Consider the following 21,833-nt stretch of genomic DNA (forward strand, 5'->3'; position numbering starts at 1 on the left):
TTAAAAGCTTGTTGTTGTTGTTGTTGTTCGCTGTTTTTGAAAAAAAGCTTTTGTGTCATAAAGCTTATTCTGTGTAGAAGCGATCGGCAAAAAGAAATTGCTAAAATAACGGTACAGGTTCGTAGATATAGCAAAAAGAACAGTTACCTAGAGGTTGTCAAAAGTATTTACACACATTTTTTTTGCGTCATAAGTATTTACACAAAATTTAAACATTTTTTAATGGCATTAATTAATGTTATTTATTTTTAATTTTTGTTGAACATAATAAAGGGTTTATTTATTTAATTTAGTATTTTGTCATTCCCCCTTTTTCGTCAATTACAGCCTGAAGCCTGGCTGGAATTGATGTTACCAATGATCGGGCGAAGTCAACTGTGAGCTCCGACCATATTCCGGTAACTTCCTGAATGGTATCATCCCGTTTCCGGTCCTTTTTGAATAGCCGTTTGGATTTTATTAAAGCCCAAACATTTTCAATAATGTTAAGGTCCGGACTTTGCGCAGGCCAGGGCAGGATTGCTTGATCTAAGTCCGCCAAAAACTTGGTGGGTATTGAGCCTTTGTGGCATGGAGCATTGTCTTGCTGCAATACCCATTCGATTGTTGGAAATAGTTTGTTCGCCTAAGTAAAAGCATTGTCATTTAATATGTGCAAATATCGTGATTGGGTCAGAGTGCCCTCTATTGGCACAAAATCTCCAAAACCATAGTACGACATGCAACCCCAAAACATTACTGTGCCATCTCCAAACCTGCTAAGAGGCTGCACTGCAGTTTTTTTATTTTGTCGACTTAAATGCATAAAAGTCTTTCGAAATGAGCCTTGAAACTGAAATGCAACCTCATCTGTCCACAAAATGTTGTACCAAAACTCCAAAGGCTTTTCAATGTACTCTAAAGCAAAAGCAAGACGTTTTGCTTTGTTTGCTTCCGAGATATCAATGATTTTTCGGACGACATAGGTGTTTATGTCAACATCCTTTAACCTTCTACGAATAGTAGCATCACTGACATGTTTACCAATTATCTGTTGTGATGCTGCAGACACTTTAACTGGGCTTATCTCGGGGTTTTCTACGAATGTGCTGACAAGTCTTCTGCATTCCCTGGTGTTCAATGCTGGCTTTCGCCCACTTCGGTGTAAATTATTCAAATTTCCAAGTGTATCCCTTTTGTTAACCAAGTTATACACCGTTTTTCTAGATATTTTGAATATCTTTACCAACTCCGATGCCCCAACACCACTCTTAAACTTGGTTACGATCTCGGATCTTGTTTCGACTGATAGTTCCTTTGTTTTTACCATTTTACAGCACATCTACAATTTCAACTACAAATTGAATTCCGATCTTAGTCAAAGACCGCACATGATCAACGCAAATCAAAGACTAAAGGCAAATTTACATTGTGTAAATACTTATGACGCAAAAAAAATGTGTGTAAATACTTTTGACAACCTCTAGGTAACTGTTCTTTTTGCTATATCTACGAACCTGTACCGTTATTTTAGCAATTTCTTTTTGCCGATCGCTTCTACACAGAATAAGCTTTATGACACAAAAGCTTTTTTTCAAAAACAGCGAACAACAACAACAACAACAAGCTTTTAAAGCTGAGCATGCAGAAAAAAGCTCGGTGTGTAATTACTTTTGACCACCTCTGTATATACTTTGTGGGGTCTGCCACGCCTCCTTCTGCCTGTTACATACATTTCAACAAAACCATTATACCCTGATTTCCCATTGAAAATGGGTTCAGGGTATAAAAAAAAAAACCAAAACTGATTGAAAAACTAAACAAAGCCAGAACATTGCAGTCGGGCATATCCGATTGTGAAATGCTCGTGTTTAAGACCCAAATAATTACATTTAAGTACGTCAAGTCTGTCGTAGCTGAATAATCTGCGGAAATATCTGTAGAGTAGGGCAGTATCATAACTTTTCGTACCCAAGCCCAAGCCAAATATCATATTATATACATGTATCGTAATATTAAGCCCTTGATTGAGACCAATATACTCATTTTCGACTTCGTGAGCGAGTATGAAAATACGTGATTTGGTCCAACACAATTACGATTGACCAATCAGACAATGAGTCATGCCAGTGAATAGGTTACGTATATTGTGAATCGATTAATGTCTATCGAACAGCGAATATCGCAGATAGTATTAGATATATCGTACATCCTATTTAGTAATATATTGTATATTATATGCCTATCGTTTATTATATATGCTATCGATAGCTGATTCCAGCATTGATCGATGACATAGCTATCAGAGATCTTTCCCATGTATTCTGTGCCTGGTCCTTAGCAGTTTCTGTAGCATCTGGTTTCTATCTCCTCAACATGGCGCCAACTAGACTTCACCCAGATCGTGTCAAGACGTCCCATTTCTTGTTGCTCTCGGCTAATTGTTGCTGTTAATTGCAACTGAATTTGCATTAGTGCCCGGGTTCTCGGGCCCCCATTCGGAAACAATCGTTAGAATCATAAATATACAAATTTATGCTCACTGCGATGCGAGAAGGGCTCAATTTATGCAACTGGGTGGCACTTTTCCTAGACAACAGCTGAGAGCTGAGAGCCAGCAGCCTTTCGCTTGATGATGGCCCTCATTTGTGGATGAGATCAGAACATGCAAGCGATATACATATATATATATACAATATCTAAGCATATCTATGTAAAGTAATTGGACAGAGGCTGACGCTGCCTTGGCCTTGCTTCGACTTGCTACGACTTGCTTTGACTACCTTTTAAGGCTCGCCCACATCAATTGCTTGACTCACACAGAAATTGCCCACAAATTGAGCAGCAAATTAACACGATTTCGATTCGAAGGCTGCGAACTACGGGTGAAGACAAAACAAAAGATAAGAAAACAGCATCAGCCAAACGCCGATTGGGGCCATCATCGGAATTGGCCGCAAACGAATCACAAATCACAAAGGCGACATGTGTTGAGAATTCATAAATACCCATTGCGAATGGCTAACTAGGGTATAATCAAGCTGTGAAAATAGGCCTGGCTAATAGTTAAGTTGGCCTACAGTCCAGCTGATCATGTCAGAGAGAGAGAGCAGGCCAATCTGTCTCTTGGTCTCGCATGATGGTTATCGATAAATATCGATATCAGACTATGAATGTATATGAGATAAATACGTACATTCTTAAGGAATTTACTTTAAGTTTGCTTCATATGATCGATAATTTGCGTGTAATCGATAAATCGATAGTATATTATTACAGGTAATTCTTAACACATAGAAGTCTATAGAGTAGCATAGGCATATGAACTCACCTGAACGGCGCAGTTGAGGAAACAATTGTTCTGTCCTGGTCCATTGAGCAGACCCTTCGACGAGGGCTCCAGTGTGGGCGAGGTGAGATTGTTGGGCGCTCGCAGCAGCTCCAGCAGGCGGCTGCGCTCCGCTCCATTTTGAACGGCGCCGGCGGCAAATGCCTTCGGCTGATAATGAGCCGCTGCGGCAATGGGCGTGGCACCACTCGCACCGCTCGACGGCCGGTAGAGCGAGCTGGCGGTCAGGGGCGTGCCATGGGTGGCCATTGTGCGTGCGGGGCAGCTACCACTGATTGCGACGCCTATGGCTGGCATCCGAAAGGCCCCACGATCTCTCACAATGTCAGGCGCTCAATCTCTGGCGACGCTCGCTGCTGGCATGGCGGCTGCACGTGGGGGCTGGGGGAAGGAAAGAAAAGACAACAATCAGAATATGACAGCTTAATGTGACGACGCCCGCACCTCCGCATCGCTCGAATGCCAAAGAAAACAAGTTAAGTGTGTTGCCGGTGCACTCTGGCGGCACGACTGGCAGATACCCAGTAACAAACACATTAGCGTAGGCCACCTAACAGTGGCTTGCTCTGGAGAGAAAAGTACCGAAGACGATAACAGACTTTGTAGCATGCACACTCTGACAGTCGCATATACTCCATGTACACGTTTGCAGCGAACACAGGGTATGCATGTGCGAAGAGCCGCCGTCTTCTCAAGTCGTGACGGCTGCCGTGTCGCTGGCAATTAGCCGTCTCTGAGAATTCCCGCAGCACAAACAAAATTATAAACACGGCCAATGTGGTGGCTCGTTCCATCTTCCACTCCAACTTCCACTTCGACATGCGCTTCACATCTTGCAGACCAAACCGGACCACAGTGAAAGTTCCCGCATATCAGAATGTAAGCAGCTATGTGGGCCAAGCTCGACTTGAGAAGCCGGACGGACGCATTGCCCACTTCTGATTATGCAATTGCCTCAATCGAAACGCATTCGCATTCATTCGCAACTCATTCATGAACGCATCGCAAAACGAAAGACTTAGACAACAAACTTGACTCTCTGTACGTTCGGGCTCAACGCATGACGCGTAAATGATTTCGAGTTGGATTCGATTAATTAGCCTGAGTTGCACTATGAATATATTGTATATACTATTATATTAATTGTGTATTCATATCTATATGGATTTTATATGTCTCTTTTATATACTTCCTACAACAGAGATACAATAGATTTTGTCCATCGGTTATCTCTGTGAATAAAAAAGCTCTTTCAATCGAGTAGCTGTCCTACAATGTCGAGTCATCTTGAACAGAGAATCTATTACAATGGAGAATCTCTGTCGACAAACAGTCTTCTTTTCAACTGATGATCCCTTTCAATCGAGTCAGTCAAACATATCTTTCAATCGATAATCAATTTCGATTTAGAATTGTTTTCAATCGAACCATTAGCAGTATACCATTGATCATTATAATATAGATATTGTTGGTTGGTCCTATATCTATACATCTTATTGAATCTCTAACAAATCTTTCACATTTCTTAGTTTTTACTTCAAATGAAAGCCTATTCTCTTCATTCCATTCCATTATATCATAGATACCGCATACGCATGCACATACATGTATATCTTTATATAGTATATGTAGCTTCTTCACCTCACAAAGTTCAAGTGCTTTAATGCTTATGCTAATTGTTAAATGGCTGCAGCGTTGCTAATTGCCACATGCCACATGCTGCACTAGCCACAAACGACCACAAGCTTGAAATGAAAAGAAGCCCGAGTATAGCAATCCGCGCTATACTGACTGCCCAATGCTCGTTCACCCTTCAGCAAAAGTTTAACTGATGGGCAATCGAAGCCCCTCACCTCTGCCTAAGAATTCGACAGCAAAGATTAAAAGTGCCGAAAAGAATCTCTGAAACTGCTTAGCGATGCAGTTACAATATTTCACTCAGCCCATATGCCCGCTTTAGATTAGCTGAGCGAGCATAAAGAACGCTAATGTGAATGCACCTGTTGCTCAGGTGAAGAAGCCGCTCGTTTGCATACTAATCGAGGCGCTGTGCGCTCAGCGCTTACCAAATGTTATGATGGGGCATGACTGAAGCTTGAACTGAATGGGAGGGGGAAGGGGGCTGATCGGAGAGGGGCGAGCAGATGGCAGCGGCAACTGTTGACTGGTCAGGCATTTCAATTGCCTCGATTGTTGCGTGCAACTGCAACAATTTGTGGCAAACGCAATTTTCGAGACTGGCAATCAGCATGCACATGTGATCTAGCATGCATATGACTACATACATATATATATATATATACAGTTATTTACACACATATCGATTTACAATATCATTCGGCTGCCTGATTAAAATTCTTTAGAAATTGCAGCTGACATCGACTCAATATCAACATCAACATCAAAGGCGAAAGAGCTGGGGTCGAGCGTGCAGAGCGGCCGGACTGGGCAGGAGTTTGAACAGTGGGCGTGGCATTCGTATTTTTGGTCCAGCTTCAAGCACACGCAATACAATCGGCAACTGTGGCAAACTAGTTGGCTTTAGTCCGCTTTCTTTTTACAACAAAACTCAATTTTAGTTTGGTTTTTTTTTTAAATAATTCTTCAATCATTTTTTTAAACAGTGTCCAGTTATTGTTGTTGTAACTGGCGTGAGAAAGTCACGCCCCAATCATCACGCCCCTTGCTTCGATAAAAAAAATGAAGAAAAACAAACAAATATCAATCATTGTCTCATGATATAAGAGAAGTAGTCAATTGAGAGAGAGAGAGAGAGAGAGAGAGAGAGAGAGAGAGAGAGAGAGAGAGAGAGAGAGAGAGAAGAGAGAGAGAGAGAGAGAGAGAGAGAGAGAGAAATAAATATAGTTGATGGTATTTTATAGGGTATTTAGATAGTTGTGCCCAATAGATAGTGAAAGAGAGAGAGAGGGAGAGAGAGAGAGAGAGAGAGAGAAAAAGAGAGAGAGAGTGAAATAAATATAGTTTATGGTATTTTATAGGGTATTTAGATAGTTGTGCCCAATAGATAGTGTGAGAGAGAGAGAGAGACAGAGTGAGAGAAAGTGAGGGAGAGCGAGAGAGCGATAGTCAATAGTTGGCTCTATGCAGGGTATCTAGCTAGTTCTGCTCGCCTTGGGTAGCTCTCCTAGAGACAAGAAATTCATCATTCAGTTCACAGAGGAACTTTTAAGCAGAAAGTGAAGTATCTTCCATCTCCGTTTATCCCATAGGCAACTTTACACTAAATTTAGTATGTTTAACTCTTGCCGTCCTCGACAGACTCTGGGCTCAGTTAAGGTACGGCTGTAGCTGCTGGCTATGCCACAATCGAGGCCACACAAATGGATGCTTGGGGCTATTGCTGCTGTGGTTGCTGGCTGCTGATTGTTGCTGTTGCTAATGTTGGTCATCAACTGAGCAGAAGTCACGCAACGAATTGGCGACAATTACCTAAGAGGCCAATGAGCACTCCACTCCTGCTCCACACAAGAATAGTCGACTGGCTGGTGCCCTGTGCTCGTAATTGCTTATGGAGCTACAAAAATTCTACGCAAAGGGTATAAAAACCGACGACAAAGGCAAAGAGCAAGACACAAAGCCCACTGATTGTTAAACAAATTGTTGGACAGTTATTAAGTTGTTGTTGTTGTGATCGTTGTTGTTGTCATCGTTGTTGTTGTTGTTGTGGTCACTTTGCATTGCGATGCTGGCGCCAGCATTTCCATTAGCCCAGGTCTTGTTAAGCGTGCGTGCGTGTGTGATTGTGTTTGTGTTTGTGTTTGAGTTCGAGAAACGTGACATAATGCAAAACAAAGGCCAAACTAAACAAAGAGCCAAAAGCTCTGTAGAAGAAGAAGAAGAAGCAAGAGAAGACGACTCTTTATGCTGATAAGCTAGCAGAATAGTTTGAGTGCAGCAGAATATTTCAGACGGGAGTGTGAGTGGAGCACAGCACAACAACAGGTGAACCACATGAATATATTACATCAATTACGTAAGAAAGCTTAACAAAAATTAAAAATAAAATTACAAAAAAAAAAAAAAAACAAATTTAAAAAAATTTCCCCGCCTCTGGCAGGACTCGAACTAGGAACTGTTTGAATACGAGGCGGGTGCCTTACAAATGTGTTAAGCTAAATAAACCAAATAATTGAACTGCTGTTAATACTGAATTAGTGAGAGCGAGATAGAGATAGAGTAAATGCAATAAATTAAATTTTGAATTTACTACAATATAATGAAAATGTCGTATGCAAAACTTCTATGAATTCACATGAGATGAACGTTTAATGGGACAATGCTTAATTTAAGCAAGGTAATATTTGAATGAGGATTATGAGGTGTTGCAAATAATGTGAATCGAACGGGATTCGAACCGGGGATTAATCGCCCTTGCCAAGCAATTCTTTGTAAGTTTGCCAAACTGATTGTGCCATAAATAAACAAACTGAGCTTGTTCTGTTGCAGTTGTAGTAGACCTGAGCAAGACTCGAGCCTCAAGTCGCTCGCCTGCAAGCCATAAACAGCAAATACAACAATAATTTTAATATTCCAAGTAATTTCCAAGTAACTTGTTGCTGCTTGCTTGAGATGGGAAATCGAAATAGGCAAGGCAAAGTTGGGTCAGCCCTATAAAAAGAAAATGCAGTCTGCATCCATAAAATCTTCCCCTTGTCCATGTTATGTTATAGCCGTCGCATCGTTTGATTTATCGCTTGATCTTCGAGCTAAGATCAATTATAATCAATAATTATTAATCTTTTTGTTGTGTGTAGTCTTATTTGCTGTCATGAACATTCCTTTGCCGTGTAGCAAATGGCATGAGTTGCATTTCTTGGCAACTTTCTTACCCCCGCCCAGGCGCTGACTGCGCAATTACAATAGAGAATCAAGGAGGGAGAGAGAGAGGTCGCCTCTGCAGCCCCCCCAAGCAGCCCCTTTGCACTGGCATTGCTCTCACACAACTATGCCAAGAATGCTGAGCACCTGTTGGCATCATTTCAGCCTTTGCATGAGCAAACGAGTTGCCGACCCTGAAATCAATGCAGTTCTCCATATGCTCCATGCGCCATGCTCGATGCTGTACAGCTATTTACTTGCTCAACTTTGTAGTGTGTGTGTGTGTGTGAGTCTGTGTGTTGTTTATCGACTGGGTGCATGGAACGTGCTGAGCTCGGCAGTAGAGATTGGGCCAACTGCTGCAGTCGACCAGCTGCCGTTGTACCCTAGAAAATGTGGGCAAAGGGCTATATGCACCAGCCCAAAATTTGATATGTGACGCATATAACATGAGCTTATTCCCAATGCTCTACAAAACTATCGCTAGAGGTGGCTTTTGCTTTTTGCTTTTGGGTTTTTTCATCGTATCTCGAGATCTGCTGGAGCTAGGGACAGCAATTTCGACTGGAAGCTGCTCGAAACGTATTCCTATACGAAGCCTAATTCATTTTCCTGAACACAGAACTTTGGCTGCTTCGCATGCACAGCTCGAGTGCTGTCAGAGCTATCACACTCGGACTGCAGCTGCTTGAAATGTTTGTTTTGACTTCTTTTCATTCTACGATCTATGCCGCGCCGCACACTTGCGCACTCCAATTTGAATGCTCCACTGGGCCCACGTATGCCCACTCTGGGCCTGTAGTCGCTTCCTAATTTGACAATTTAACGGGCCTGCAGCTACAGCTGGGGGCGATTGTTGTCGTTGCTGTTGTTGCTGTTGTTGCTGCCCACGCCGCAAGCTTCAGCCGAGCTGCTTTCATGGCGCCCACGCTGCAGCAGTTGGGCTGCCGCTGCTGCTCCGGTCATTGGTTAGCCCCAACCACTGTCTGGAGTCGCATTCCTTGTGCGGCAGCCATCAATTTGACACTCTGTCGGGCGCATCTAATGCGACAGCCGATCCTCGTGCCCAGCTTGCAGCTTGCAGCTGGGGGCATGTCTGATTGATTAGACGCGGCGACGATGACAGCAGCTGTGCCGCTTAATTGCACAGCGCAGCATCGAATCAGCAGCAGAGCCAAGCATGCGCCACTTACCACACTCCAGCGATACCCTGTAAAAGCCAACGAGCTGCTCCAGCCCAATCTGATGTCAGCAGACTGGTACAAGTCCAAGTTTATCTCCGCGCGTTATCTCTGGCCGTATACCCTCTAAATATAGCCTTGAAGACGGCCATCAAAGCGACAGTGAAGCAGAATGGGCGTCTTTGTTCAGCAAACATGAAACGCAAATGCGCAAAAGCAAAATCAACAACAACGTAGCATGCTGTAGGCAGTGAAAAGAGAGAGACATCTAAAGGAGCGGGCGGGGCTGAGGGGATTGACCGCGAAATCGAGAAGTTGCGGACAATCGAGAATTGTGACCGACAGACAGCTGGACGGACAGCCAGACAGGCAGCATAATTTATGGCTATGCAATGCGTAAAGCTTCGCAATTATTTGACCAGCTGTAGTACCAAGTACAGATCATTGCCCTAGAGCCCTTAACTCCAGGAATCTATATATAATCCTCAATTGTCGATCTCCGATCTTAGATCTGCAATCTACAATCCTTATTCCAAGATCATAGATATCCAATCTTCAATATGCCATCCTTTTCTCTCGATCCATGATTTTCAATCTTTGAAGTTCGATCTCCGACTCATGTTCCCCACTAATAATGTCTCTGCTCTCACATCCCTGTTCTCAATCTCTGATATCCAACCTCTGATCTGAAATATACAATTCTCATTCTAAGATCATATATATCCGATCTGCGATATTCCATCCCGTACTCTCGATCCATGAATTTCAATCATTGAAGTCCGATTTCTTATCCATACCCATTAGTCCTATGCTAGCTCTCAAGTCTTCGATTTGCAGTTACTCTCGATCAACGATCACCGATCTCCCATCTGCAACTCCTGAACTTCGTTCGCCCATTCTCGATCACTGGACGGCTCTTCCTTGTCATCGGCCTTCAATCACCGCTCATTGGTTTTTCATCTCCCATCCTCCGCTGTCTGTTGACAAGATTGTCAGGGAAACTCAGCGCCAATCAGATGGAAAATGCCTTAGCTTCATGTGTGGCGCGACCGCAGCTGTCAGAATTGCGTGTCGCTAACTTCATACGCTCGCGCTGCGCCCCACCTCCCCCTCCCCAAGAGCCGCCCATTGAGCAGCAGCTGAGGTATGCAAATTGCTGGCACAGCCGCCGCTGTCAGACGTGAGCTTCATTAGACGAGCCTCGTCGCTGCGGCCATTAGCAACACCTTAAACCAGATAATTATGGCCAAAACTATAAATCAGCCAGCTATCCAAAAGATACCAACAGATAGTTTAGATGCCTCTCTAGATACTCAGGTGCTTAAAGATCTACGGCTAACGCCGAGTCTCGCGTATCGATTTCTCGTGGGCGTTTATGTTAATCGATTGAACGTGTGTGTGTATGTGTGTTGCTCTGTCTTTGTATACCCTATAGGGGTAGATCATCTCGTAGGAGTGTGACAGCTGATTTGCAATCGAATAAATAGTGAGCTTAATAAGATGAATGAATGGATGGTCTAATTGGATATGTAGATCAAATCAAAGCTCAACAAGGAATATCGATAAATATCGATATGCTTCTTTTAGCTCAATTAGCCAACTATATATGAATTAGTTATAGGGTGTATATGATAGTCGTTCAGCCCAGCCACAGAGCATGTTCATTCAGATAATTTTTTGTCTTATTTTTTGGCTGCAAATCGAAAGCCACAAAACTAAGGCAAAGCGCTGCCTGTGAAACATTCCACACACGAAATACGCCAACAACAACAACTACACACACACACACACACGTATATATACTCATACATGTATTATATGCTGAGCTACAAATTCTGGCTTTTGTCTTTTGTTGGCTCGTTTTTGTGGCTTTTAGCCACGTGCTGTATCACTCCAGCGTCTCAAACTCATTTCGTTTTTCTGTTTTTTATGGAAATTAACATTTTTTAATGGGTTTCTTTTGGCTGTATACCGTGCAGGGGGTCGAGTGCGTAAGCAGGGCATATTAGTTGCCAGAGATGCCTACAACTACATATACATATGCATTCTGGGTCTAGTCGATCGCGCGTCGTCTGACATTTTAGCAACTCATTGCTAGCAGCTGCCCACCAAGCACTACAGGGTATCTACTAGTGGAGCTTGCGCTTACTTGTTCATTCTTCAAATGTTGTTATTCACAACATTAATTGCTTTGCTGCATATCTTTATGGAAATACAGCAAGATATCTATTACATATAGTAAACATATATATGTATATATATTTATTTATATGCAGGTATACATATATATATATATATATATGTGTGTGTGTATACATCCATCTAGAAGTCAACAATTCGTTAATCATTATCGTAATTTGGTGGCCCGAACGGGGTCTCCATCTCAATCTCTCTCGGATCTGTGTTGCGTGGAAAATGCAACAGCGAAACAATGGACAAAACAGATCTGGCAAAAGGCACTTAACGGTTATTATTCAAGCTGCAGGTGCAGCCAGGCAAGCGGGCATGGGGCTGCAGGAAATTAAGCAATACAGCCAAACAGCATCGGAAATTTGGTGTGTAAACGGAGCCACAGTTGGCCACTTGCGATGCCAGAGCCATCTAGCGGCGAGTAGCGTTTGGTTGCAGTCTAAAAACTTCATGGCAAATCATTTTAAATGTCTCTAATGAGCAAATGATGCAGACAATTGTGATTTGCAGCTTTTCTCTCTGTCTCTTTCTCTAGTTCTCACTCTATCTCCCTCTTTCTCTCTCTCTCCATTTGGCATTTTATGGTTTTCGGATTCTTTTATGGGTATTATGCAAGCTGCAGGTGCTACTAGTTGGTGAAAGTAGCACTTGCAGCATGAAGCAAAGGAATGTCAGCGGCTGGGGCGCCATCTAGCGTCGAGTAGCGCTTACTATTGATTAGAGCTAGAAGCAAACGTGCTTGAAATGCCACACTAATGAGCAAATGATGCATGCAATTGAGAATTTTAGTCTTGCTCTCTCTCTCTCTCTCTCTCTCTCTCTCTCTCTCTATCTGAACAGCAGCCACTTGAACAAGTTGTGGGAGTGCAGCTCAAGTGGAGGAAAGGAAAGCGAGCGCCACAGAGCGGGAGCCGCTGCAGTTTATGCTCAGCTCATATCTTAATCAATCAATCTACAATTTAAAATCGATTAACAAACCAAAAACAAAAACAACAAAAAGCAGCTCCAAAGTGAGTTGGGAAAATAAAGTTGAATTGCTCCTGCAAGAAGTCCGATCCGCTGGCTTAGTTGAGATGTTGTTGAAATTTGTGCGCCTCGAGTGCTGAACGAAAATGCGAGATGGAGAGAAACAAAATAACAGAACGCAAACAAAAACGAAAGACAAGAAAACGACACGCAACACAACACAAAAGATCGGCTACAGAAAACATATAATTACAGCCAGGCCAGCGTGATGAAGATGATCATCATCATGATCGTTATGATGATGGTGATGCTGCTGGCTCTGCTGGCTTCTCTTCAGCAGTTACAGTTCATTCACGCCCCCTCAGTCGATAAGCTCGGCGACGCCCACCACAAAGCGCTGAATGTGGCCAAGTGACAAATGGTTGATATGGAATGCTGCCTCCCCCACTGCCTCTGCCGGCCCTCTAATTGTCTAATAGAATTGGGAAGAATAGAACAGAAAGATGGAAGATGGAAGATGAATGCTAAACGAGCCGCCGATAGTGATCTCTCTTCTTTTTATAATATTTCAAATAGAAATTCAAAGAATTACAAATATCGTTTGGGTGTCAAGCCCGCGACCTCTCGCACCCCGTTAGCAATCTCTATTATTATAATAATCTTTCAAAAAGAAAATGGAAAACAAAAAGTAACACTAGGGCTCGGCCGGGAGTTGAACCCGCGGCCGCTCGCACCCGCAGCGAGAATCATACCCCTGGACCAACGAGACGTGCTAATTTGCAATACTGAAATAACAATTGCTCTTCTGCGTGTGTATGTGTGTGTGTGAGCAAATTTCAATTGCAGCTAGCTTTAAGGAGCGACGGAGTAGAAGAGAGCGAGTGGGAGGGAGAAAGGAGCATGCTGTTGACTCTAAGAAGTTTTTGTTGTTGCTTTGAGCAAGTTGTTGCTGCTGAAGGATAGGAGAGAGGGAAAGGAAGAGAGGAACATGCGATTGCGGGAGGGAGAGAGCAATATGCTGCAGTTGCCTTGTTAAGTAAATTTTAGAAGTTGTTGTTGCTGTGAGCAAACTTCAAATTACATATGCCACGGCGCAAAGGGGGAGGGAGAGAGAGAGAGAGAAAGAGAGAGAGAGAAATGCCTCGTTATGAAGTTTCTGCGATCAATTTGAATAGTTTCTGTTGCTTATAGCCAGATGCCAGCGAATCAGCAAGCACTGCATGTCTGTAAATATATATATGTGTGTGTGTGTGTGTGTGCATATATATAGGTGAAATACAGCATATAAGCATGTGCATGCGCGTGTGTGTGTGTGTGTGGGGTGCGTATGCAGCATATTCCAAGATCTGTTTATTGTTTACACTGGACGCTGCGTAACGAGAGATGCCAAAAAACAGAAGCAAGAAGAAGAAGACGGAGGAAGAGGAACTGCTAGGGAAGGGGTCATGCTACATATAAAAACTTAAAATGTGTTTGTGGCAAAATGAGCCCTATAAATAAGAAGCTCAAGAAATACTCTATAAAGCAAGAAAGGAAAATTTGAACTTTTGTTTGATAATATTCAATAACACAATAAATATATATCCACATATAAAAATGTATGTGTATACATATATGTATACATATTTGATATATATTCTACGATCTCTGTCAAAATTCAAGTGCATCAATAGATGCATATGCCCAGCTAGTCAGTTAGGGTATAGGAATTCATTTGGCCAGCCAAGCAACGCGTGCCTGGCCGACCCATCGGTTAGCCTGGCTATGTAATAAAGCACACACATTTGCCTCCAATTCAATTTTGTTACAATTTATATTTGAACATTTCTTTGGAAACAACAGGGGCGAAAGCCAACTGAGGAGGCGGGCCGCGGCCCGCGGGCGTGGACTGAGTGGAATGAGATGAGAGCCCAAAGTTACATTGTTGTTGCTGCTGGAGCTTTAATTGCTGCAGCTATTTATGCACTTGATGCTCCAACTGCCCCCAACTAGATGGCCAGCTAGTCTCACTCCACCTCCACCTCCACCTCGACCCCCCTCCTCAGCCTATCTTCTTGCCCTACTCTTTCACAGACCATTTGTAAACGGATTGAAATGGATTTTGAGTTTGAATTGCTTTGGAGCTGATTTTCCCGAGTGCCGAGCCCTAATCACTTGGCTCATGATTACTCTCCACTACAGTAGTCGCTCGTGGAATGGAATTGTAGTTTGATTAATCTCTTAATCCCTCTATTTTCCTACCTCCCTTTACGCTTGTTGCATATAACTTTCTCTCTTCCTCGCGCCTTCTTTGTCCTGTTCCTCTGTCTCTGTCTCTCTCTCTCTCTCTCTCTCTCTCTCTCTCTCTGCTCTATATGACTTTTGCTTGTCTCTCTCCCTTTCCTCCGGTACCTCTCTACCTCTTTCTTATTGTATTCTTTTCCCATATACTCGTCACTTGATTTCCCTTTTTCCGACTTTCAATCTAATCTTTGCTCTCATTGTCTCCCTCTCTCTCTCCCTATTATGCTCCTCTCTTTATGGGTCAAAGTCTTTTCAGACTTCTCCACACAATTTGCGCTGAACAATTGCTAAATTAACATACTCTGTAATTCCGTAGCCTCGTAGCTTCGTAGCTCCGGAGCTCTTCGCTCGGCTACTCTCCGCCTTGAGTGCTTAAATGGAACGAGAACAGTTAGTTAATAGAGTCACAGAGCTAATGCGTAATGGCAAATGACTGATGGCTAATGACAAATGCCTAATGATATAATATGACAACAACATTGACAATTAGCGACGGCAATTGAAATCGTCAACTGAACATCTTCAACCTGAAGTCAGTCACAGGACTTTCATCGGATATGATAATACTATCATGAGATATTACTAAAGATATATGTGAACCATATAGTGAGCTTTGCGTATTATATCAATTGGGTATCGAATACAGCCTGCGAAAGTGGACAGCAAAGAGTGCTTTGACTAGAACGTCAAACAGCTCTGCCTTTGACTGGGGAGAACTGTTCAGGGAGCTCATTCATTCAGTATATCTCGATACAAGCATATACAAAAAAAACAAATATATTTGTATACAAATATATATAGGTTTATATTTTATATTTTACCACATTTAGAACGATCGAAAGCCATGTCGCTTTGTACTTTGGATCGACTCATCACCATCTTTTCGCCAGCGGGGCGTCTGTACCAGGTGGAGTTCGCAGCCAAGGCAGTCAACAGGGATAATCGCACAATGGTCGCCATAGCGGGCGTCGACTGTGTTGTGCTGGTCGTGCAGAGGAAGCCGCTATCTAAATACGCCGTAACAGAGACTGCGAATCGCATTTTCCGCATCTCAGATGTATTGGGATGTGCGGTGATTGGACGCCAAGCCGATTGCAAATCGCATGTGCACAGGGCCCTCCAGGAGGCGTGCGTGTTCCAGCACAGGTACGGATATCCGATAGCTGCCGACGTGATGTGCCAGCGCTTGGCGGACATCAATCAGGTGTATACTCATGATGCCAATATACGTCCGCTGGCCTGCTCGATAGTCCTGATCTCGTACGACTTGCAGCTCGGTCCACTGATCTATAACACAGATCCCACGGGCGTTCCAATTGGCTATCGCGCCTGCGTCTTCGGCAGCGCAATGCAGCGCGGCAATTACTACGTGGACAGCGTGTACAAGTACAATATGAGCAAGGACGAGACAGTCAAGCTGGCCATTAGAACCCTGGCCTTCGCCCTCGACAAGGAGCTGAGGGCGACCGACTTCGAAATGGCAATGGTCACCCAGTCGAATCCCTATTTCCATATCCTGACCGAATCGGAGATCAATACTCAACTCATCCGCATGACCAAAGGCCGCAAGCGCAAAAGGTGTTGCTAAGCTGTTACTAAGGGGCTGTTGAGCCAAGGCTCAAATTCAATTATAACGATTATCTGAAAAAGCAATATATTCTGTTTCTTTTTATACTTTAGAGGCATCCACTAAAGATCCCAAGATTCCAGTGTGATTATAGAGAAATTCGGGAAGGTTAAAAGGAAACCGATTTATATATCATCAGTTTACGCCTCAGAGTCGTGTTCATACCAAATTCGATAGCTGTAGTTCTTATAGTTTTCGAGATATTTATGTTTTTAAAGCTATCCAAAGAGTGAAATAATACCACGCCAGCTGGTAAAGTATTCGAGAAGCAAAGATTGCGATGGATTCTACCATCTAAGGCATATGTCCTATACCTCTGAAGGTCTTCGAGAATAAAGCAAAGGAACAGTAAGATAATTAGATTTGAGCTTTATATAGCTGAGAATTACACACAGAAAACACTTGGTACAGTCACTCTAATATGTACTTCTCCAGCCATTGATACTACGATATATAAGATAGATGTGCCTGTTATATACTCACTCTGGATATACTCTATGTGAGTCGTATGAGCGAGCAGGGGACGGTAGTTCGATTCGAGCGACGCTTCAGCTTAATTAACAAAAACTTTTGGTGCAGCCGCATTTAACGGCAGTTTCACAAGCAACAGGTGGTGGGGGCTACGTGGAGGGGCCGGCGGGCAGGTGTGGCTGCTGCAAGGCAGGTGAAAATCGCTGGGGCGACAGCCGCTGCGTAAATTTTACGCAATTTGGGACAACAAATTACACGCACTGCAATTTACTGAAGACTGGAAGCGAAGACTGGAAGCAGAGACTGGAATGGCGGCTAGGCCTGTGTGGGCCTGGCGGGCCTGCTGAGTCTGCAGAGTCTGGCGGGCATGGCTGCCTCCCCGATTGAGGTTATGAGACGCTGTCGCTTGTTGTCTCAGCCCGAGGCGCGCGGCGATTATGCAAATGCATCGAATTTCGAATTTCACTTGACCGAAAACGCATCTAAGACGCATCGAGACGCCGAAGCCATAAAAATCAAGTCCAGCCAGACAAATTCCATTTCAAATATAGTGCAGAGCATGTGCGACTGGCACATACCCTGTAAGGTCACAAATACAATTTAATGACAATATAGTAGAAGGGATATCCTCTAGGAGCAATGCAGAGTGTCTGTAGCTGAAAGGAAAGGGCTGCTTATCGATATTTATCGATTTTAGAAGGGAACATAAGCTTCAAATTAAATCTTCATTCATTGTCTGTGTGCGCATGTGAAACGACATTAATTTGATTATTTTTATTTTTACTCTATTTCGGACTTGAGCGAATGCACGTACATACGAAATGGTATTAAGACAGATCTGTACGACTTGTGTTTCGGTTTTATCTTTTACGCAATTGGCATATCGTACATGGCTTTACAACAACAACAACAACAACAACGTCGACGAGGTTTTTTTTTGGTAAAAATTGCGAGACATTAAGAGTTGATGACCCCGAAAGCCCAAAGAAGATGTCGAGCGAAGCCGAACAACAACAAGAAAATTGACTCGATTACAGAAATAAGAAAAAAAAAAAGAGAAAAAACGGCAAAGGCCATGAAATCAAAATATCTCATGTTGATTGATGTGTGATCCGAAAATGCACCAAGAACCAAAAATCAATAACTGTAAATGGCTAAAGAGCACAGTTTGCCAAGGTTTCACAATGCCAAAAACTGAAACCAGCTAACGAACCATGGAAACTTGGCTGTTTACCAAGCGATCCACATGAAGTTTGTGGAATGCATCGGGTAGAGACTTATAAGAGTAAATATTTCAAAAAATTAAGCTGATGAAGCGATTGATGAGTGATATTTTCAATAACAACTATGTAAAGCCAGCTAATATTTGTATCTATTGTCATCACTCAGTTCATTCCAATCAACAGATCGCCTAACTCATTTCTCATAGCAAATCCAATTCAAGCGAAAGCAATTCCAATTGGCATTGCATAGGCGCATCTCACTCAATTTACGCCTATCAATAGATTGAATGCCAAATACAGAGCTCATTCTAATCAAGGCCTATCCAATTGGACTTAACATAATTCCAATAGCACTCCAATTGCTTACCTCTGTGTACTGTTTGAAACTGTTGATCAACTGTTGCGCGGGCTCAACAGTTGCGGTTGCATAGCGTATGGAAGTTAATAACGGAAGTTTCGGTTGACCGCAGGATACGCCAAAGTGTTCCAAGTGCGAGCGAGACCGCAGATATGTAGCCAAGACCTTTGATTTTGATTTTTGTTTTGATTTTTGTTTTGATGTTAGCTTTGGCTCTGGCTCCGGCTTTGACTTTGGCCTCGCAGCGTGTCGAACGTTAAGGTGAATTTTTCACACGCTTTCACTTGCACATCAACCAAAAAAAATAAGACAAAACCAAGAAACGCACACATGAAAACAGAATTTTGTCGCTTTGCTTTGCTTTGCGTTTTGCAGTTATTTTGTATTTCGCGTAACTGTATTTAAATGCACTGCAATATTTGCATTTGCAGTAGTTTTTGCTCTTCACTCAGCACAAAAACAAACATAAAACACAAACACACAAAAAAAAAACAAGAATCGGCGCGAGAAGCGTAAAAAACAATGCAAACAAAGTCAAATAAAAACCAATTGCCGGCAGCTGAACGCGCGCAAACTCCTTCCTCTTCGAAAGCGATACAACAACTGTTTTTGTGTTTGCCCAGCGTAGACAGGTCGGAGCGCAACATGTGTGTGCGATTGATACTGCGCAAGCTGACTATCGATATATGGCGCCAAAATGAGCAGCATTTTAAATGGTCACGAAATGAGAATTTTATGTGAATTGGGTGAATAATTGAATTAAAGTACATATCAAAATAAGTGAAAAAATCCAATTTTATTTTTAAATTGTTTAAATTAGAGCAATATAGATTTAAGCTTGTTCTAAACGCAACAAATATCGGCCAGAAAATATATCAGCTATCGTTATGCTCTTCATTGCGCTAGTTGACAACCACATGATAAAACTTTGCATAAAAACAAATACTTAAAAACATTTGGCTGCAGGGCATATTAAATAATACATATTGTTGCTTTGTTATATACATTTTATTTAAAGTCAGCGTATACCAAAAAGACATATTTAAATTTTAAGTGCATGCGCGCCAATATACATCATGCTATCGATTAGTATTCTAGTGCTGCACTGCTTGGCGATTTGAAGTAGCTGTTACGTGACGCTAGAGGGCGTCACAGTTGATGTTTCTCTACGCTGCTTGGCCAAATGGCGCTGTTATTTGTTATTGAAAAGACACTCGTGAGAGATTTTTTTTTTTGTTTTTGTAAAATTTATCAAGCCGTAAATGGTTGCACAACATTAATTGCACAAATGTAAAATTTAGCACCTATCGAACGCTGCGATAGTTTGTATGTGTGCGCGCATTAAAAGTACTTTCGATAAAAGACGTATATCGATAAGTGCATTTACATTCTGCTTCTTGCGCGAACTTTTGAAAAAGGTTATCAGCTAATGTTTATATTTTATTGTATAATTATTGTTGTTGTTGTTTTTTTTTTAATGAATATGATTTGCAATTTCGCTGTGGGTAAAACCCACTTTAATGCAAAACAAAAAAGTGTGTGTTTACTCTCCGTCTCTGTCTCGGTCTATATGTCTCTCTCTCACTCTGTCTCTCTCATATTCTATATCTCCCTCTATGGATTCGACAGCCAATGGGACCATTCCTGTATTTCATTATACAGCGTCAGACCTGGACTCATTGTGCTTGTCACCTGGGATGCTCCAATCAATGAGTAATCCTCACTCAGCTCGCCCAGCTTAACGCCGCATTCCAACAGCTTGCGACAGGCATCCAAAGCAGCCGCCGAGGGCAACTTATCTAGAGGGAGAAGGAAAAGGAACAAGTTTAAGCAGAAGAAGATCAGCGTGATGGTCGCCTCTACTCACCCACAAAGTTACCGATGAAGGCAATGCCCGTTCCGTTCGCATTGTAGCCGTAGGTGTGGGAGCCTCGCACACCCCAGCCGGTGCCCTCGTAGACTAGTCCATCATTCCCTATAAGAAAGCTAGAGAGTATTGGGTCGAACATTAATAGAAATTCAATTTAAAGCAAGACTTGTCGGAAATACCCTGTAAAGAGGGTATGCTACAAATATAAGTTCTCTGTATATCATATACCCTGTAAAAAATTTTTACTAAAAATTCAAATAAAATGTCATCCATAAAAATACCCTGTATAAGAAGCTATTTAACTGAAAATACCCTACGGAGCAATATTTTCAAGTCTCAATTGTGAGGCATATCAACACATTCACCAAATACCCTGTAAATAGCAGATTCATGTGTAGCAACCAATAGGAATACCCTGTAACACACGCACTTGTAGCCAATGTCGTAGTAGTCCAGCTGTGTCTGATGATACGCCTGCATACCCTGTAATATCTCGGCGCACTCAACGAAGCCGCTGCACTCCGCAGTCACCGTGTGATGGATGACCACGTAGCGTATGGGCCGCAGCTGATAATTGAGGCTGCGTGCCGGCTTGCCGCCCCACTGACGCTTCAGCTTGGTGGGCGGGCATACCCCGCCCTTTTTGCGCCCCTTGCCTGAGCCGGATCCGGAACCGGAACCGGAGCCAACAGCAGCCAATGCCACAAGGCAAACGAAGAGAACCAGAAGTGAATGCCTCAAGCTCGACATCTTCCGTTGCTTCCTTCCCTCTACTCCTGCTTCTTCTACTTTACTTTTGTTAGCTTCTTTTTCTTCTTCTTCTTCCACTGATACCAATGATTCCAGTGTTGTCTGCTCGTCTCTGACTACAACTGAGAACTGATCGAAGCAGCCGAAGCGCAACGTCTTCTTATCAAGCAAAGCAGCTGATGAGGCTGGAGGGCGGTGCGAAGGAGAGCGGACAAATGTGGGGGAGGGGGAAAACGAGGGCGAAGCGTGTGTCTAAATAATATGATCATGAAAACAAGTTCTGTTTCTTAATCTTCAATATGCATGATGAGTGAAAAGGTAAGGTAGGGTATGCTGATTACGCGAGTCATGTTGTCCATTGATTGAGGAAAGAGAACTATAGATCTATGATACTATTATACATGAGTGCATTATATACATATATACGTACATACGAATGCGTGATGTATTTTTTTTCTGTCTCTCTTTCTATCTCTCTGACTCCATTTACGATTGACTGTAGACAAGGTATTTTATTATATATATTATTATATAGATAGATATATATAGATTTACATTTTTAGTTTATATACATTGCTATCCACCCATCTCTATATATACATATATCTATGTGGACCCAGGTTAGGGTATTCACACGCCGCATAGCATCTGATGAAATTGCATTTTCTAGTTTTCAATTATTATTTTATTTGGTTGACTTTAGCCGGGAGTCCCAAATGCGTCGGCTTCTAATCCGTTTGTGATGAG

The 21,833-nt window shown here is 42.6% G+C and overlaps 3 protein-coding genes across 3 annotated transcripts in view; 1 reads left to right on the forward strand and 2 right to left on the reverse strand.

Moving 5' to 3' along the window:
• Positions 1-19,060, reverse strand: part of LOC6585716 — a 68,562-nt gene extending 49,502 nt beyond the window's left edge. The window contains exons 1-2 of the mRNA XM_032732762.2: positions 18,476-19,060; positions 3,311-3,709 (exon numbers count right to left, since the gene is read on the reverse strand). Of these exons, the coding sequence (XP_032588653.1) occupies positions 3,311-3,625 (315 nt within the window). The 5' untranslated portion in view covers positions 3,626-3,709; positions 18,476-19,060. The remainder of the gene's footprint in view (positions 1-3,310; positions 3,710-18,475) is intronic.
• LOC6585711 (proteasome subunit alpha type-6) lies at positions 15,502-16,440 on the forward strand. The gene has a single exon (XM_002011303.4). The coding sequence runs from the start codon at positions 15,632-15,634 to the stop codon at positions 16,373-16,375; it is 744 nt and encodes a 247-aa protein (XP_002011339.1). The 5' UTR covers positions 15,502-15,631; the 3' UTR covers positions 16,376-16,440.
• Positions 19,061-19,834: 774 nt separating the features above from the next.
• On the reverse strand, positions 19,835-21,216 carry LOC6585710 (peptidoglycan-recognition protein SA). The gene is made up of 3 exons (XM_002011302.4): positions 20,767-21,216; positions 20,334-20,452; positions 19,835-20,265 (listed from the first exon to the last, which is right to left on the reverse strand). Exons 1-3 carry the CDS (start codon positions 21,084-21,086, stop codon positions 20,081-20,083), a joined length of 624 nt encoding a protein of 207 aa, XP_002011338.1. The 5' UTR covers positions 21,087-21,216; the 3' UTR covers positions 19,835-20,080.
• Positions 21,217-21,833: the final 617 nt, after the last annotated feature.

Source organism: Drosophila mojavensis, unplaced genomic scaffold (genome assembly GCF_018153725.1).
Source record: "Drosophila mojavensis isolate 15081-1352.22 unplaced genomic scaffold, ASM1815372v1 contig_136, whole genome shotgun sequence".
Lineage (NCBI taxonomy): Eukaryota > Metazoa > Arthropoda > Insecta > Diptera > Drosophilidae > Drosophila > Drosophila mojavensis.